At 46.2% G+C, this 14,017-nt stretch overlaps 1 protein-coding gene across 3 annotated transcripts in view; it reads right to left on the reverse strand.

Moving 5' to 3' along the window:
* Positions 1-14,017, reverse strand: part of LOC134958461 (uncharacterized) — an 88,941-nt gene that overhangs the window by 24,083 nt on the left and 50,841 nt on the right. Inside the window, exons 1-3 of one of the 3 annotated variants that reach the window (XM_063941085.1) lie at positions 8,006-8,110; positions 4,776-5,714; positions 2,676-3,058 (exon numbers count right to left, since the gene is read on the reverse strand). In XM_063941085.1, coding sequence (XP_063797155.1) covers positions 2,676-3,058; positions 4,776-4,995 — 603 coding nt within the window. In that variant the 5' untranslated portion in view covers positions 4,996-5,714; positions 8,006-8,110. Of the gene's footprint in view, positions 1-2,675; positions 3,059-4,775; positions 5,715-6,636; positions 6,883-8,005; positions 8,111-14,017 lie in introns of those variants that run through there. The other 2 variants (XM_063941086.1, XM_063941087.1) reach the window with 2 other exon arrangements.

Raw genomic sequence — 14,017 nt, forward strand, 5'->3', positions numbered from 1 at the left:
AATACTTCCAAATGCCGTTTGGAATCCGCATCACCTGACCATTTTACTGGTAGAATTGGACAACGCACTTATACTTGATGCCAGTCGGCAATTATTCCGCTGTGCATCATGCATATATAGAAATGCATCTTTTAAATGCTCTATAGGCAATAATATACTATCCTTATCTAGGATATCAATATTTCCAGTCAGGGAATCCGACCATGCCAACCCAGCACTGCACCTCCAGGCTGAGGCGATAGCTGGTCGCAGTATAACACCAGTATGTGTGTAAATACCTTTTTTTGGATACCCTCCTGCTTTCTAGCAGCAGGATCCTTAAGGGCGGCCATCTCATGAGAGGGTAGAGCCCTTGTTCTTACAAGCGTGTGAGCGCCTTATCCCCCCTAGGGGGTGTTTCCCAATGCATCCTAACCTCTGGCGGGAAAGGGTATGCAGCCAATACTTTTTAAGAAATTATTAATTGTTATCGGGGGGAAACCCACGCATCATCACACACCTCATTTTATTTCTCAGATTCAGGAAAACTACAGGTAGTTTTTCCCTCACCGAACATAATACCCCTTTTTTTGGTGGTACTCGTATTATCAGAAATGTATAAAACATTTTCCATTGTCTCAATCATGTAACGTGTGGCCCTACTGGAAATCACGGTTGTCTCTTCACCGTCGACACAGGAGTCTCGTGTCGGCGTCTGTATCTGCCATCTGCCTGACGGCCTATGAGACGTCTGGACAGGCACAAGCTGAGTAGCCGGCTGTCTCATGTCAACCACTGTTTTTTTATATAGAGCTGACACTGTCACGTAATTTTCAACAGTACATCCACTCAGGTGTCGACCCCCTAGGGGGTGACATCACTGTTACAGACACTCTGCTCCGCCTCCACATCATTTTCCTCCTCATACATGTCGACACACACGTACCGACACCCAGCACACATACAGGGAATGCTCTGATAGAGGACAGGACCCACTTAGCCCCTTGGGGAGACAGAGGGAGAGTTTGCCAGCACACACCAGAGCGCTATATATGTATAGGGACAACCTTACAATAAGTGTCTATCCCTTATAGCTGCTTATATCTGTTATTTTGCCAAATAAGTGCCCCCCTCTCTTTTTTACCCTGTTTCTGTAGTTGCAGGATGCAGGGAAGATTCTGGGAGCCTTCCTACCAGCGGAGCTGTGTGGGAAAAATGGCGCTGTGTGCTGAGGAGATAGGCCCCGCCCCCTTCACGGCGGGCTCTTCTCCCGCTTTTTTCTGGAAAACTGGCAGGGGTTAAATACATCCATATAGCCCAGGAGCTATATGTGATGTATTTTTTGCCAACTAAGGTAAATTCATTGCTTCCCAGGACGCCCCCCCCCAGCGTCCTGCACCCTCAGTGACCGGAGTGTGAAGTGTGCTGAGAGCAATGGCGCACAGCTGCAGTGCTGTGCGCTACCTTATGAAGACAGGAAAGTCTTCTGCCGCCGATTTATGGACCTCTTCTTGCTTCAGCATCTGTAAGGGGGCCGGCGGCGCGGCTCCGGGACCCATCCATGGCTGGGCCTGTGATCGTCCCTCTGGAGCTAATGTCCAGTAGCCTAAGAAACCCAATCCACTCTGCACGCAGGTGAGTTCGTTTCTCTCCCCTTAGTCCCTCGATGCAGTGAGCCTGTTGCCAGCAGGTCTCACTGAAAATAAAAAACCTATTTAAACTTTTACTCTAAGCAGCTCAGGAGAGCCACCTAGATTGCACCCTTCTCGTTCGGGCACAAAATCCTAACTGAGGCTTGGAGGAGGGTCATAGGGGGAGGAGCCAGTGCACACCAGCTAGTCCTAAAGCTTTTACTTTGTGCCCAGTCTCCTGCGGAGCCGCTATTCCCCATGGTCCTGACGGAGTCCCCAGCATCCACTAGGACGTTAGAGAAATAGGCACTATGGGGGATATTCAATTGTTTGAAAAGTCAGTTGGGTGTCTGTTTAATCCTATCTAATAGACAGGAAAAAAACAGACACCCAACCGAGTTTTCAAACATTTGAATTCCCCCCTATATGTCACATAGCCTAACCCTCAGCCTGGCTACCAAATGCAGTCACCGATAGTAGAACCACAGTACCACAGGCATTAGCTCTTCATGAAAGGTATAAAATCTGTTGAACTTCAGCTAATCGTTATTCAACCACATCCTTCTTCAAAGTTTCTCCCTTCCCTCACAGCCTCTGTTACGGCGGTCTCCTAAATTACTCTCGCATTGCCCACTCCTCTAGTATAAACCCATCCTGTTGTAACTGTAAGTGGAAAATATTTAGAAGGGTCTGCCTGTAGTTTGACACAACGCGGCACACAAGCTCATTGCTGGAAAACACAGTCCACCCAATCCCTACAGCCAGTGGTGGCAGCTGACCCCATATGCAACCATGCACAGGGAAGCAGTGACATCACAGGGGTAAGTGGTTAGTTTCCAATGTGGCGGGATGCATTCCATTCCTGTTTTGCTAGCTTCTGATTGGCTGTAAGAAGTGATGTCACGGGCCAATAGGATTCCTACATCTGACACTAGGCAGGAAGGGAGGTTCCTAGAAAATGACAAAACTTGTGTTCTGCCCCTAGAAAAAGGGTTTATGTTCTATATGAGCTTAGTTAAAACCCCCCATCTATATAGAACACCATAATAATGTTAATTAATGTACCGGCACTTGGTGGAGCTTGGGAAAAAGTGGGTGTTTTCCACTAAAGGCAGCATGAACAGACTCTAGCACCCGAGGAAGGTCAGTGCCAAAGGTCCTCAGGACCACAGAAAACTGCCGCCCTTGTTGGTGAAGACTTTGTAACAGGTGGAAGAAAGAGGGAAGGATCCAGTGATAGCACTTCCCATCCTCTTCCTCTGCAAACAGCCGGTCAGCTTCTCCTTGCCACTCCAGCAGCTTAATGTGGTGATTAAAGAGCTCTCTGAATGGTTGTCCTATCTCCGTGTCAACAAAGTTCCAATTACGACCAAAGTGAGTATAGTAGTTGATGGCATCATCGCACGGAGGTCCCACGGAAGGTTCATGGCTAAGCCATTGCCAGTCACCTGCAATGAAACTGTATAATTAGCCTAGATATCAAACGATCTTCCTAAATGTAATCACCCCAACACTAGCAGAATGTCGGGGTTCCCTCCCCAAGACCTCACCCTGAATGTAATGCTATTCCCCACTACCGCAGGGCAATGTACTATTAAATCAGGGTATATATTCATAATGTTGACGTGTTCTGGGTGTCGACAATGGCAGAATGCCGACAGGACAATGTCGACAGACTTTTCTTTTAATCAATTTTAGGTCAAGGGTTAGTCTTAAGGTGTTGTTACGGTTAGGCTGTGGTTAAGCACACATGGTATCGCAAGTCTGCATGGTCGAAATGCCAGCTGTCGACATTAACATGTGACAACATTCTGTACCACACCCATTAATGATCAGAACCACTGGCTGAAATAGCTGACAATACTGTGTTTATTTCCCATCAACCACATTCTAAGACATATACGGGGCTAAATGTAATAGCCTGATTGGTCGAGTTTCTTTGGGCCTAATTCAGGTTGGATCGCAAAACGCGATCTAACCGCAAATATTGCTAAAAGGATGCGGGTGCATGCGCCAGCATTTTTTGCAGGGGGCGGGGCGCAGAAAATGCGAACGCCTCTGCCTGTCAATTAGGCAGAGGCGTTTGTGGGGCAGGGGTGGGGGGCGGTGACGGAGCATTGCGGAGGCGGGGAAATTGGGGCGGCGTCATGGAAATGGGGGGAACGGGGCGTGGGTGTGATCACTGCGGCTGCATGACGTCACACGCAGCTGCCGATATCAGAAAGATGACGGCAGGCCTCCTGCGGGCACAGCCAAGCTGCGCTGGCAGGAGGCAACCATAATTTCTACGATGAAGCAGAAATTGTGATGCGTTAGCAATTTCTGCATCATCGAACGGGGGAGGCGGCGGTCAGCATGCTGGGTGGCCTTGCCCTGCGAAATTTAGCACAGCTGCGATCATCTCGAAATGACCCCCATAGTTTCATTTTACACAGTAGATGCAGTTGATTAAAGTGCTATATTGTGTTTGTGTCTTTAAGATTCACTACTAATGTTGTCAAGCCAGAATTCCCGGCGCAAACCTGGCGCACATACTACGGCTTTCTACTAGCGTACAACTGTGTCACTTATCTTCAGATGTGTCCACCTCTGCAAACTGCGCACACATTCATACCTGTCTACTGTCCCGGAACAGCCGGGAGGCTCCCGATAATCAGGTGGCAAAGTGGGCAAGTCTCCCGCACCCCCCACTCATGGCTGGAAAGTGGGCGGGGAGATGACACTATTCACATTGAATCGCGCCATCGTATCTCTGCCACCCTGCTTTATAATGCTGTTAATGTGGGCAATGGAAAGCTGAGCGCCAATCGCGTCCTTAGGAAACGCCAAGTAAATTTACAGTCTGCTTTTTTAAGCTTCTTGCAAGTCAAATACAGGCGCCAACAGGGTAGCAATGGTTTCGCTCCCTAGGCCTCCCTCCGAGTAGCTCCACCTGTCACACTAACCTAATTACGGCCCTGACACATGGTTGACAGATGTGAAATGCTATAAAAAGACTGTAAAACATTCAATTATAAATGGACACATTAATAATAATTTTAGACAATAAATATAAATAGACATATTGGGAAACAGTGGGAATAAACATTTAACAGTTTACATACTACAACAAAAGGGGTGGGAAACTATTAGGGTGCACCAACAGACTAGATGCGAGGTACCTACCTGCATCACTAATCTGTCCCCAGGCTACGGTGCACAGGTAGGAGTTTAGAGCTGCCTTCAGCCCTTGACCGGTAGCAGCATCAGATACCAGGATGGTGTTATTCAAATCTAGATGAAGAATTAGTTTTCGGCCCCTCGGCAGGAGGACAGGGAGGATCGGCTGGATGCTACTATCTTCCTCTTCTCCGTTAGTGCTCTCATTACAACTGGCGCTCTTCATGATCAAATCTAATTATTTTATAAAGCAATTTTCTCCTCCCACTTTGCAGTAGTTTAACGTCTGAGTTTTTTTTATTGTCTAATTTAACTTATATTTGTTATATTTTGTAGCTGAAAGACTCTTATTGACCTTAACACGTGTACCATTAATAAGAAAATAAGTAAATAAAATAAAGGTTATAATAAATAATATATCTTATAGTTCAAGTACTGCGTGCATCAACACATAGTATTTGGAAAATATCTTTGACCCTTTATCTGACATTCAAAAATATAAAACAAATGGACAATGCTTTTAAATTTAGTAATGCTTTTAAATTTAGTAAAATTAAAATATAATAAAAGTTATATCAAGAAAATATATATTTTTTCTAGGTACCAAGCAGTAACTTTAACCTGCGAGCTTTGGTCATTTTAAATCCTGGCTAAATACAAATCTTTTGCTGAGCAGATAATCTGACATGACGTTCATTAATATTGCTGGGGAACTGGCTGGGAGCCACAAACGCTGCCACTGCAGCCGGTGTGTTCTGTGCACTGCGAATCCTATGTACCGTGCAGGTAATTTAGATTAACATAGCCTAAATCCGCAAATCTGTGGTTTACACACAGAGCGCACAAATGCCGGGCTGCAAATGAAGAGGTTTAACGAGCAAACTATTAATTTGCAATTCTACACAGCATGTCGGTATTCCACAAGTGATTTCCAATTAATTAAATCTGTAAAAGAAGAAGAAACAGGAATCATCTTACTGAATGTTGAAAACCTTTCATAATTTTCTAGGATAAAATGTATCCAAAAGCCAATGCGATAGATAGATAGATAGATAGATAGATAGATAGATAGATAGATAGATAGATAGATAGATAGATAGATAGATAGATAGATGATTGATTTATATAGGGATTCAATTAGCATCTCTGCCTTTATTATTATTACCAGTTATTTATATAGCGCACACATATTCCGCAGCGCTGTACAGAGAGAATATTTGCCCATTCACATCAGTCCCTGCTCCAGTGGAGCTTACAATCTATGGGGCAGATGTATTAACCTGGAGAAGGCATAAGGAAGTGATAAACCAGTGATAAATCCAAGGTGATAAACGCACCAGCCAATCAGCTCCAATATGTAAATGAACAGTTAGGCGCTGGTTGGCTGGTGCATCATCACCTTGCACATATTACTGTTTTATCAATTCCTTATGCCTTCTCCAGGTTAATACATCTGCCCCTATATTCACTATCACATGTACACACAGACACATTCACGATAGGGTTAATTTTTTTTTTGTGTTGGGAGCCAATCAACCTACCAGTATATTTTTGGGATTGTGGAAGGAAGCCGGAGTACCCGGAGGAAACCCACGCAAGTACGGGGAGAATATACAAACTCCACACAGTTAGGGCCACGGTGGGAATCAAACCCATGACCTCAGTGCTGTGAGGCAGTAATGCTAACCATTACACCATCCGTGCTGCCATAATACTGTTCCAGCAACACAGTGAATTGCTAATTGCTATTAGAAATACTGTAAATTCTGGGATAATGTACTGTTAATGCACAGGCCAATAAGATCACTTTCAGCAAAGGTTACAGAAGATTTCCTGCTTAATGCCTTATGCTAATGCAAGTACCTACCCATCTATACCAAAGATCCATCAGCCTTCATGCAGAAGGCCGTGCCACGTACTGGTTTTACGTCCTCAGTCAACATCATTAATGCTGGAACTTGGCAATTGTGTCATAGTGGCCTCACTCTTCGCTATACAATGCAAAGACTACTGGCACTGTAAAGTTGGAATAGGGATGGCCATCGACCATTGGTGATTCAAAATCATCAAAGGTTTATAGCTGAAGCTGAATACTTTGACCATCGATGGGGGAGAACCAGATGGTTTCCCACCATCGATTGAAAAGAACCAAACAATGGTTTTGTTGTTGTTGTTTTTTCTACGAGGGACACAAAATAAAGCCCCACCCCCTGACACCCACTAATCCCTACCTCCATTCTCTGACTGGCCAGCACCCCAGTTAATAGTAAAGTAGGGATGACCATCAGTGGGTGAAACCACTGATGGTCCCCTTGCAGATGGTTTTATGCGATCATGGTTAGCCATCAATGGTAACCATCACTGGTTAACTCGTTGATGGCCATCCCTAAGCGCGGCACCTTGATACGATGATGCAATTCAGCACAAATCACATCATCGGACGGGATGCGGTCAAGATGCCGCCGGCCGGAATCCCGGCGGTCGAAATACCGACGCCGGAATCCCGACCGCCACAATCCCGACCGCCACAATCCCGACATATTCTCCCTCCGTGGGTGTCCACGACACCCATAGAGGGAGAATATAATAGTGTGCCGAGCGTAGCGAGGCACCGTGCCCGCAAGGGGCTGCGTTCCGCTCGCCACCCCTGTCGGGATTGTGTGGTCGGGATTCCGGCGTCGGTATTTCGACCGACGGGATTCCGGACGGCGGCATTTAGTACTGATCCCCATCGGACGCCCGGACCACCCACTTTACTCCATAAGTAGACGCCCATGGTTGCAGAACCGGGAGACTTGAATGCACTTTCAGGTAGGCTGACCATTTTATCCATTTAATCAGGGACACTCACGAATTACACAGGTTCTGTGGCTGGCTGTCTACAAGTCTGCATTTCACCTGGTTTTAAGCAGCCACAGAACCTGTGTAATTCATGAGTGTCCCAGGTTAAAGGCATAATATGGTCAGCCTATCAGGAAGCCGGGAGCAGCACCCGAGCTTCGGGACTCAGGAGCCTCCTAGCAATTCAGGGAGAGTGGGCAGGTATGCGCCAACCCCCCACACTGGCTGCAACATTTAGATATGCAACATGGAAGCAAAATAAGCCCCGCCCTCAAACCCAGCCCCTTTCGTGTCCACTCCATCCCGCTGTACAGTTGAACGAAAGATAATGGGCCAATGCTAGATTGAGCAGTGGGCACAGGGAGCAGCGGAGGGCTAGGAAGAGGATTTCTTGCCTTTCGTTATGTGCAAATGTTACCCAGATCCTGACACCTCTCCTGGCATTCCCCACACGATGATGGCGCTGCCCAGTCACTGTCCCGGCTTCTCACTTCCGGGTATCTTCCGCGTGATTAAAGGGAAGCGCTGGTATTTTTTTTTTTTCCCCGCAACAAACTTTATTGAAACATGCAATGCCAATGGCTGTGTACATTAATGAATGAATGCAACACTTGTCTGGAGCCCTTTTTAACTTTTGCATTCATACGCTAAGGAAGTTATTATATTTTATATATGTGCTTTATGAACAGAGTTATTTTGTGGCAGTCTGTGGGCATTCCTCCGATTTCTACATATGGCATGTTAAGATTTTACTAGCACGTCTGAATTAAGGCTATTATAGGAGCATATCTGGGCTGAGTAAAGGATATCCTTAATAACATCTATGGAAATAGAGGTGCTTAATGAAACCTTTAAAAAATATATCCAAAAAAATAAAATATATAACACCGCCAACTCCCCAGTGTCGGGGCTTCTTTGCTGGTCTCTGATACTCTGTGTCAGGTTTTATTTGGCTGTTTTGTGGCATTTTATGTTTTTTTAATATTTTAATATATTATAAACTATTTGCGCCGGAATGTTGTATGGAGATTTACGAGATGGCAGAGGGCAACAGGCGGCATTACTTGTCACACTTCCCGGGACGCAATAGGGCTGATTCCGAGTCTGGCGCCACTGCCACCACTTTAGCGACTGTTGCCATAGTTGGGTCAGTGAGTATGGGGTCTATGTACTAATCCTTGGAGAGAGATAAAGTGAACGGAGATAACGTACCAACCAATCAGCTCCTAACTGCCATGTTACAGGCTGTGTTTGAAAGATAATAGTTAGGAGCTGATTGCCTGGTATTTTATTTCCATCCACTTTCTCTCTCTTCAAGGCTTAGTACATAGGGGTCTCTTCATGAAGCAGCGAAAAAAGTGGAGAAAAGGACCAGTTAAGACCAGTTAAGTTGTCCATAGAAACCAGTCAACTTTGAAAGAAGCCTTTGTCAAGTACATTCTATAAAATGTAAGGGAGACGCTGATTGGTTGCCAAGGACAACTTCTCCAGTGGTCTGTTTCTCCACTCTTTTCACTGCTTCATGAATAGACCTCTTAGGGTGAGGTGTACTAAGCAGTGAAAAGAGTGGAGAAGTGAGCCAGTGGCAAAGTTGCCCATGGCAACCAATCGGCATTAAAGTAACATTTATAATTTGCATACTATAAAATTATACAGAGCAGCTGATTGGTTGCCATGGGCAATTTCTCCACTGGCTCACTTCTCCACTCTTCACTGCTTAGTACATCTTCTCCTTAGTCAGTTATGCTTTTTTCTAATTCCCGCTGATCAAAAATACATGCATGTACTATTAGACCCTAAATCCCGACTTGAGAAAATATTTTCATAGGTGCTAGAGCAGCTTTAAGAGGACTCTCAACCACAACAAGCAATTTATGTATTTATTTTTTTTTTTATTTTTTTTATTGCATTGATCATAGAATCTTGCAAAGCTTGCCCAAAATACTACATTTTCCTTATAGCTCCGCTCTGTGCTGTTTAGCCATGATTTTATATCTTCAGTCATTTATTGTGTTGCTCCAGGATGACAACAAAACTGATTTCTGGATACAGTAATATCTGATGTACATGACAGTTGTGTCATAGTCCAGGCAGCCAAAAGAAATATCTTATTATATAATTATTAATTACCAGTCTGTCAAAATGACAGAACAACATACCAGTAATGTCAGCACTGATGGCTGTATGCGCCAGCACGGAGCAACACTTGAATTTCTCCATCGGGTGCCATTTAGTTGCCGCCGGTGCGCAAAACACTAGAATTCCCTAAATAGAGGTGAGGAGCAGCTTTTGTTATATAGGATATGGATGAAAAGCACAGAGGCGGGTCAGAACAATAAAGTATTTAGTGAAACTTGCAGTCTGGCAACAAATTAAATAAATGAACGCTATATAAGGATAGCAAACCCGTTTAAGGTTTTTCAAGATGTGTTGGTGCATTAAAAGTAAAAATTATAATTGAAATATATACCCGTTTTGCTCTCCTCTACCCAGCTCGCTTGCGAGTTATGGAGCAGGCCCACCCTGCCTTCTATGATACCCCTGAGGAGTCTAAGTGGTGTTTCTTGGCACTTACAGTAGGTCACTGACTTGTTCACCAAATCCCCCTTAATTCTTTCCTTCCACCTGTTGGTCCAGCTTTTGTGCTCTGAGTTTCTGGGGATATAATAATAAGAATTTACTTACCGATAATTCTATTTCTCGTAGTCCGTAGTGGATGCTGGGACTCCGTCAGGACCATGGGGAATAGCGGCTCCGCAGGAGACAGGGCACAAAAGTAAAAGCTTTAGGATCAGGTGGTGTGCACTGGCTCCTCCCCCTATGACCCTCCTCCAAGCCTCAGTTAGGATACTGTGCCCGGACGAGCGTACACAATAAGGAAGGATTTTGAATCCCGGGTAAGACTCATACCAGCCACACCAATCACACTGTACAACCTGTGATCTGAACCCAGTTAACAGCATGATAACAGCGGAGCCTCTGAAAAGATGGCTCACAACAATAATAACCCGATTTTTGTAACAATAACTATGTACAAGTATTGCAGACAATCCGCACTTGGGATGGGCGCCCAGCATCCACTACGGACTACGAGAAATAGAATTATCGGTAAGTAAATTCTTATTTTCTCTGACGTCCTAGTGGATGCTGGGACTCCGTCAGGACCATGGGGATTATACCAAAGCTCCCAAACGGGCGGGAGAGTGCGGATGACTCTGCAGCACCGAATGAGAGAACTCCAGGTCCTCCTCAGCCAGGGTATCAAATTTGTATAATTTTGCAAACGTGTTTGCTCCTGACCAAGTAGCAGCTCGGCAAAGTTGTAAAGCCGAGACCCCTCGGGCAGCCGCCCAAGATGAGCCCACCTTCCTTGTGAAATGGGCATTTACATATTTTGGCTGTGGCAGGCCTGCCACAGAATGTGCAAGCTGAATTGTACTACACATCCAACTAGCAATCGTCTGCTTAGAAGCAAGAGCACCCAGCTTGTCGGGTGCATACAGGATAACAGCAAGTCAGTTTTCCTGACTCCAGCCGTCCTGGAAACCTATATTTTCAGGGCCCTGACAACATCTAGCAACTTGGAGTCCTCCAAGTCCCTAATAGCGCAGGTACCACAATAAACTGGTTCAGGTGAAACGCTGACACCACCTTAGGGAGAAACTGGGGACGAGTCCGCAGCTCTGCCCTGTCCGAATGGACTATCAGATATGGGCTTTTGTGAGACAAAACCACCAATTCTGACACTCGCCTGGCCGAGGCCAGGGCCAACCGCATGGTCACTTTTCATGTGAGATATTTCAAATCCACAGATTTGAGCGGTTTAAAATGTGATTTGAGGAATCCCAGAACTACAGTGAGATCCCACAGTGCCACTGGAGGCACAAAAGGGGGTTGTATATGCAGTACTCCCTTGACAAACTTCTGGACTTCAGGAAGTGAAGCCAATTCTTTCTGGAAGAAAATTGACAGGGCCGAAATTTGAACCTTAATGGACCCCAATTTGAGGCCCATAGACACTCCTGTTTGCAGGAAATGCAGGAATCGACCGAGTTGAAATTTCTTCGTGGGGCCTTCCTGGCCTCACACCACGCAACATATTTTCGCCACATGTGGTGATAATGTTGTGCGGTCACCTCCTTCCTGGCTTTGACCAGGGTAGGAATGACCTCTTCCGGAATGCCTATTTCCCTTAGGATCCGGCGTTCCACCGCCATGCCGTCAAACGCAGCCGCGGTAAGTCTTGGAACAGACATGGTACTTGCTGAAGCAAGTCCCTTCTTAGCGGCAGAGGCCATGAGTCCTCTGTGAGCATTTCTTGAAGTTCCGGGTACCAAGTCCTTCTTGGCCAATCCGGAGCCACGAGTATAGTTCTTACTCCTCTACGTCTTATAATTCTCAGTACCTTGGGTATGATAAGCAGAGGAGGGAACACATACACCGACTGGTACACCCACTGTGTTACCAGAACGTCCACAGCAATTGCCTGAGGGTCTCTTGTGTTCAGGCGGGACGCCATCATGTCCACCTTTGGTCTTTCCCAACGGTTCACAATCATGTGGAAGACTTCCCGATGAAGTCCCCACTCTCCCCGGTGGAGGTCGTGCCTGCTGAGGAAGTCTGCTTCCCAGTTGTCCACTCCCGGAATGAACACTGCTGACAGTGCTATCCCATGATTTTCCGCCCAGCGAAGAATCTTTGCAGTTTCTGCCATTTCCCTCTTGCTTCTTGTGCCGCCCTGTCTGTTTACGTGGGCGACTGCCGTGATGTTGTCCCACTGGATCAATACCGGCTGACCTTGAAGCAGAGGTCTTGCTAAGCTTAGAGCATTGTTTTATGTGGAGAGAAGTCTCCAGACTTGATCACACTCCCTGGAAATTTTTTCCCTGTGTGACTGCTCCCCAGCCTCTCTGGCTGGAATCCGTGGTCACCAGGACCCAGTCCTGAATGCCGAATCTGCGGCCCTTTAGTAGATGAGCACTCTGCAGCCACCGCAGAAGAAACACCCTTGTCCTTGGAGACAGGGTTATCCGCTGATGCATCTGAAGATGCGATCCGGACCATTTTTCCAGCAGATCCCACTGAAAAGTTCTTGCGTGAAATCTGCCGAATGGAATCGCTTCGTAAGAAGCCACCATTGTTCCCAGGACCCTTGTGCAATGATGCACTGACACTTTTCCTGGTTTTAGGAGGTTCCTGACTAGCTCGGATAACTCCCTTGCTTTCTTCTCCGGGAGAAACACCCTTTTCTGGACTGTGTCCAGAATCATCCCTAGGAACAGCAAATTGTCGTCGGAAACAGCTGCGGTTTTGGAATATTTAGAGTCCACCCATGCTGTCGTAGAACTACTTGAGATAGTGCTACTCCGACCTCCAACTGTTCTCTGGACCTTGCCCTTATCAGGATATCGTCCATTTTCTTTGAAGAAGAATCATCATTTTGGCCATTACCTTGGTAAAGACCCGGGGTGCCGTGGACAATCCAACCGGCATCGTCTGAAACTGATAGTGACAGTTCTGTACTACGAACCTGAGGTACCCTTAGTGAGAAGGGCAAATTGGGACATGGAGGAAACATCCCTGATGTCCCGGGACACCATATAGTCCCCTTCTTCCTGGTTCGCTATCACTGCTCTGAGTGACTCCATCTTGATTTGAACCTTTGTATGTAAGTGTTCAAATATTTCAGATTTAGAATAGGTCTCACCGAGCCGTCTGGCTTCAGTACCACAATATAGTGTGGAATAATACCCCTTTCCTTGTTGTAGGAGGAGTACTTTGATTATCACCTGCTGGGAATACAGCTTGTGAATTGTTTCCAATACTGCCTCCCTGTCGGAGGGAGACGTTGGTAAAGCAGACCTCAGGAACCTGCGAGGGGGAGACGTCTCGAATTTCCAATCTTTACCCCTGGGATACTACTTGTAGGATCCAGGGGTCCTGTACGGCCCCAGCGTCATGCTGAGGACTTGGCAGAAGCGGTGGAAGGCTTCTGTTCCTGGGAATGTGCTGCCTGCTGCAGTCTTCTTCCCTTTCCTCTATCCCTGGGCAGATATGACTGGCCTTTTGCCCGCTTGCCCTTATGGGGACGAAAGGACTGAGGCTGAAAAGACGGTGTCTTTTTCTGCTGAGATGTGACTTAGGGTAAAAAAGGTGGATTTTCCAGCTGTTGCCGTGGCCACCAGGTCCGATGGACCGACCCCAAATAACTCCTCCCCTTTATACGGCAATACTTCCATGTGCCGTTGTTTTGATAAGCGTGTGAGCGCCTTATCCACCCTAAGGGGTGTTTCCCAAACGCGCCCTAACTTCTGGCGGGAAAAGGGTATACCGCCAATAATTTTCTATCGGGGGAAACCCACGCATCATCACACACTTCATTTAATTTATCTGATTCAGGAAAAACT

This window comes from Pseudophryne corroboree, chromosome 9 (genome assembly GCF_028390025.1).
Source record: "Pseudophryne corroboree isolate aPseCor3 chromosome 9, aPseCor3.hap2, whole genome shotgun sequence".
NCBI lineage: Eukaryota > Metazoa > Chordata > Amphibia > Anura > Myobatrachidae > Pseudophryne > Pseudophryne corroboree.